This window comes from Etheostoma spectabile, chromosome 8, assembly GCF_008692095.1.
Source record: "Etheostoma spectabile isolate EspeVRDwgs_2016 chromosome 8, UIUC_Espe_1.0, whole genome shotgun sequence".
Taxonomy (NCBI): Eukaryota; Metazoa; Chordata; class Actinopteri; order Perciformes; family Percidae; genus Etheostoma; species Etheostoma spectabile.
This window is the reverse complement of record NC_045740.1, coordinates 24,752,268-24,757,914: the sequence shown is the minus strand read 5'-3', so window position 1 is coordinate 24,757,914 and position 5,647 is coordinate 24,752,268. Positions and strand designations below refer to the sequence as shown.

The 5,647-nt window shown below is 44.8% G+C and overlaps 1 protein-coding gene across 3 annotated transcripts in view; it reads left to right on the top strand.

The window, feature by feature from the left end:
- The window catches only part of zcchc14 (zinc finger, CCHC domain containing 14), a 49,168-nt gene extending 44,153 nt beyond the window's left edge, over positions 1–5,015 (top strand). For all 3 annotated transcript variants that reach the window (XM_032523217.1, XM_032523216.1, XM_032523215.1), the window contains 2 exons: positions 1,319–2,542; positions 3,674–5,015. In XM_032523217.1, the coding sequence (XP_032379108.1) occupies positions 1,319–2,542; positions 3,674–3,729 (1,280 nt within the window). In that variant the 3' untranslated portion in view covers positions 3,730–5,015. The remainder of the gene's footprint in view (positions 1–1,318; positions 2,543–3,673) is intronic.
- Positions 5,016–5,647: the final 632 nt, after the last annotated feature.

Below are 5,647 nucleotides of genomic sequence, written 5' to 3'. Positions count from 1 at the left end.
ACACATTTCACAAAGGAATGCAGAGTGATTTGGATGTGCAAAAGCGTATCTGTGTAAATGGCCTGTATCTTTATCTCAAAAAGTCTAACTCAAAGTGTTTTTTCATGGTACAGGAACTATTCATACACCATGTGCTCATTAGATAAACACACATTTACACTCTGATGCACAACTCTGGGTTCAGTGTCTTGCCCAACAACACTTTGACATGGGACTGCAGGGCAAGGAATCGAACCACCAACCTTCTTATTGGACTGCAGGGCCAGGGATCAAACCACCAACCTTTCCATTGGCAGGGATCACTCTACCACTGAGCCACAGCCACCCCTGTGTCTGTGTGTCTAATTTGTAACTCATATTTCATCATTTGTTAATTAACTTAGTATTTTTCAGTGTAAATATATGTGTAAATCTCTTTCTATTTGTGTGGGTACTTTTGAGTGAAACATCACAGTGGCGCAACAGTGACTCGCGGACATGCTCTGGCCAATCAGAGCACACTGGGTTTTTTTTGTGAGGGGGGGCTTAAAGAGACAGGTGCTCCAACAGAGCGTCTTATACAGAGGGCAGCAGCCATGGGCAGTATAAGAAAAATAAAGGGTTTTTTGAACAATAAAGCTTTAGTGCGTAACCTTTTGATAAATAATGAACGTCCGTTACATTCAAGCCATTGCCAAATGAGTTGCTACAAAGCTAGTTAAGCTAATAAAGACAGCCCCACACAACTCTCTCAGTGTTTCTCAGTATAACTATGTTCAGAAGATTGTGGCGTCCGGTGACTTTCACGCTCAGAAACTCAAGTAAAGATAATTACCTCACATGTTTTTTTAGATTCTTCATTTCTTCCTTGAATATGTGCGTGATCACGGAAGCCTTGTATCATGCGGACGCAGTGTTGTTGTCATTACTTGGAATGCCTTAATGGGGGCGACAGAAACTACGCACTATAGCTATACAACACACATGCAGTAGCACTTGTTGGACCCAAGCAATACTTGTTCTGTATTATTATGAAAGCAAAAAAAAGTTCATGACATTTAGAATCCCACAAACAACTGAATTCCAAATTGTAATATTTAATAGAAAAACACCAAATAAGCATTGAAAATATTTACTTGGATAAATAATTCATTGCATTCATATAAACCATTTGTCTGAATTTAGATGGTTTGATTTCTCTGATATTTTCAGCAGGTAGTTTCATGTTGTGCTAATCTCGTTACATAGAATTCTGTGAAGGTGTCATCTGTTAAAAAAACTAAATTCACTCTCCACTACACACATACCCTCAACACACTGCTGTGTCTCTGTGTTCCAGGTGTGTCAGGTCTGGACGCAACGGGAGGGGGTCCAGAGAAGGACCGGTCCTGTCTCTTCATCCTGAACTCCAGCTGCCCCGCAGGCTCCGCTCGCCCCACAGCCCAGGTTCTACCTGTTCAAACCGATCCAGCTCCTCCTCCTCACCCTCCCTCCTGCTCCTCCCACCTCCCCCTAGGCCTCCCACAGTCTCCCTACCACCCACAGGCCAGTTACCCCCAGACACTGCTCTCCCCAGTCTCAAACCCAGCACGCATCCTGACTTCCCCTCGTAAGCCCAGGCCCCCTCCGCTGTGCACAGACGACAGGACCAAGCTGCTGGGCTCGGGCCTGCCTGTAGCCGCAGCAGGCTTCAGCCCGGGGCTCGGTGTGGGGGTGGGGGTGGGGCTGAGGCTGGAGAACCTGTTCCCTGGGCTGAACGTGGATAGCTCCTCCACGCTCCAGGACTCGCTGGTTTGCCGTGGCATGGCGGGGGGTGCCCTGGGTCTGATGGTGGAAACCAGTTCTGCTCTGACCTCCACATCCAACAGCCTCCACCACGTCTCCCACCCCCCCCTGCACTTCCACCTCTCATCCTCCTCATCCCCTTCTCCATCTGGATACTACTCCTACCCGTCTACTTCTTTCTCGTCGCCCTGTCCCTCCACAAAGTCTGGCAGTTCCAGTAGTAGTGGTGGTGGTGGCGGCTGTGGATTTGTTCCCATGGCAACCGCAAGCAGTGTTCCTGTGGCTGCTGTGCCCTGCAACACTTACTACCCGTCCCAACCTACCTCTAGCCCGTCCCCTTCCCCCTCCTCGGCCTCTTCAGTGGATCAGAGTCCAGGTCACACCCCTTCCATGTGTGTGTGCAGCTTCTGCGGTTGCCGGGGGAACTGTGGTGCGTACGGGGCGTTGCCTGGATATGCAGCGGCCGGCTACCTGCAGCCGTTCTCGGCAGGCCCGTCGCTCTTCACCCTGGGTCCTCTGCTCCACCTCAGCCCCCTGCTATCCTCATCCAGCGCCACCGGCGCCACGCCCTTCTCCTACCCAATGATGGTGCCGCCGCCCCTCTACGGTGCTCTGTCACATGACCAGCAGCCGGGCTTTGCCATCTACCAGCCCCATGGCATTGTGGGAAACGGAAGCCAGAAACGAGCGGCAGGGAACGTGTCGTGCTATAACTGCGGTGCCAGCGGCCACAGAGCAGAAGAGTGCAAACAGCCGGCCGTGGATTCAGCACAGCAAGGTGAGTGGGCGAGTGAAGGAATGAACAAATGGTTTCCTGATAGACTTCAGACGTCAGTGGTCTAGTTAGTTAACGATTCGTGGAAAAAGAAAAAATTGCGATTTCTATGCCAGATATTGGGATTACGATTCAATTGCCGATGAAATACAAAGAAGTTTAGCTAAAGTTCAGTATAAACTGTGCAACAGATAAAACATTATAACATGAGATTCCGTCAAAACTGCTCTTTATTCTTATCAAAGGATGGGAACAGATATGAGTGTTTTTCTTTAAATCAGCATGGAACATTGAACAGAAGAAGTCATTATTATTATAAATTATTGTTATTACATTTTTAACAATCATTTTAATTCCCCCCTTTATGTGCTGATCCAAAAATGAATCCGATCCGTGAGTTCTGTGATCCGTTGCGCCCCTATTTGAGAGGGTTTGGAAATTATATTAGCAGTCATTCACATTTACTGACAAATGTATCAACCTCATGGGTCATCCAATCTCTCGTCCCTGCCTGGCTACAGCATTTTATCGACATCACACCTGATATCCTCCCTTACAGTGCAACGAGGGGAAAATGTTTTGGCGTGACGCAGCTCCACCACCTACAACAATCTACTGTTATATCCTCACCTGTCACCTCTTTGCGTTTGGTTGCTCTAAATTATGAGAAAATATGATTGTTTCCCATCTAGCCTAAGTCTATTCATCTGAAAACATTTACAACCAAACCACATACGTATCGCGTATACAGTCTGTGTGACAGGCTATTGTGATTGTTGGTTGCTCTATTTTGCATGTAGGGGTTTACACATAGAACATGTATGTATGTTGCATTTAAGAATAATATGATGCAATAGCAAATGAATGTAAAGGCTTACTCAGTGCATTTTGTGCCAAAGAAATGACAAATGACTATAGTCATGTGAACAACTGACCTTATGTTCATATAGTCATATAGTTTGACAAAGTTCAATTTAACGATTGTGCCAAAGCAACTAAGAAAAACTGTAATAAGAAAAGGATGTTTTTTTAAATCAATCAACAAGGGCCTACTACTGTTGGCTCGAGCATTTTCTACCTGCACATTGCCAAAGCTTCAACACAGCAACTGTATTCCTCTGTTGTGTTTCACAGGGATATTTCGACTGAAGTACACTCCTCATTCTGACAGTAAGGACTCAGGGGACTAACCATCAGAAACACTAGTGGATTTCAGATGTCATGCTCCTGACACACCTGTACCTCATGTTCCCACGGAAGCTAGTGGGCAGCAGCCCCAGACCGCCTGCCTCTGAGTAGCCTGTCCAAACGACTGTTGATCTGAAAGCACAGACCCGTCGTGTCTTTTGTAATTCTTTTACAGCAGCTTACTGAGAGATCAGAGGAGGACAGAAAAGAAACAGATTGGCGAGAAGAGGAGAGGAGCGGTTGTCAGAGTCTGTGTCGTCAGATTAGCTTTAATCCTTCCTCGGTTCTGGAGATCTGTAAACTCTGGCTCGCTTTGTTTCAGAGATGTAGCTACAACTCTGCCTGTCATGTTACCTATTATGGTGCACCACAAACCAGAGAGTCTCCAAATCACCTTCCCAGCTAAATGACTCAGCATTTATAGATTTCTAGATGGCTCACAAACCAAAGACACAGCATTCCAGAATCCCAATAACATCCTGAGTGCATTTCTACTTGTCTGAAATCATGCCTTTTATTGTGACACACTAGACGCCTTGGATATATGCCCAGCAACAGTGTTATCTTCCTTTTGACTGGATGCGCTGGTATAAAACATCTCATACTATACAATTCAAAGCCTTGAAGGAGCTCTTTTGTCCAGTATGTCTTGGGATCAGATCTGTTCTCTGTGTGCTGTACAGTAGAGCCCAGTTACTGTAGTTAAAAGCTGTGTTCCAGTTTATACTACATACTAATTTTAAGTATACCCTATATATTAATTTAGTATATGGGGTTTACAGCTGGAACTCATCAAACATTTTGTTTTATACCAACAGGATATTATGCAATACATGCATTAAGCCAAGGCAATCAAAATCCAAACTTACAACACAACTGTCAAGAAAAGGATAGTTGGAGAATAGTGTCCGTCATTAGCGTTTTTAGTATGCACATTGATTGCTACATACTCAAAAGCTGCTTAAAATGAAAGTTTAAGGATTTGGGACAGAGATAAGACTGACAGAATTCAAACTATATTACCTTCTTGGTCATTGTCCTTGAAGAGAAGCAAAAGGGGCGGAGTATAGGGCGGGGGTGGGAGGGAGTTACCTTCAAGGTACTCTGTGGTATTTTTTTTACCTCCTGTAGCACTATGGAGTAATGTCATTCAATGTTGAAAGTGAATACAACAGCTTTGCCAGCCTAGAGTTAGAGTTCTACAACTAACGTTACACATACCCTATACAAGTACAATTGTACTTGTGCACAAGTGTATGTACAATTTGTGTCCCCTTCAATAATTGCTCTTAAGAAATGTAAAAAAATCATTGCTCCCCCCATCTGTTAGATGAAATGTATACCCATGACTGAGGATCACAGTACAAGTTTGAATCCAACATACGATGGCTATGAGTCAAGAAATGTGGACATGGAGTATCTAACCCCGGTGCTGGGACACAGCATTGGAGTGTGTGTGGACAGGTGACACTCTGAAACTGGAATCCCTTTTCAGCAGCTGAGGGATCCCAGAGGGATACTGCACCAGCCACCTTCTTTTTCCATGAAAGCCCTTCCCCTTAGGGGTGATCTGCAGTACAGCCTCTCTATCTCTGAGCCAGCCTGAGAGCAAAATGCCCTCCTCTATACCAATATAGATAACAATAAGAATGCACTCTGAATATTTCCAGAAACGTTGTCTTTGCATTGTTAGTTCACACACCAGTGTTCATTTCAGAGTGCCAATTTGTTTTCACTTCAGTTGGATGATGTTGGATTTTTCAAGGTGTTGTAATGTAATGTTGAGCAGCCTGTACGTTAATCCTTAAGTTGTACTCCCTCCTGGAGAGATGGAGTTGACTCTTTTTGTAATTAATAAGCACAGTCTTTATGCAAATGTTAATTTAGGACTGTTCAAATTGGAAAGATTCTAAGTTGCAA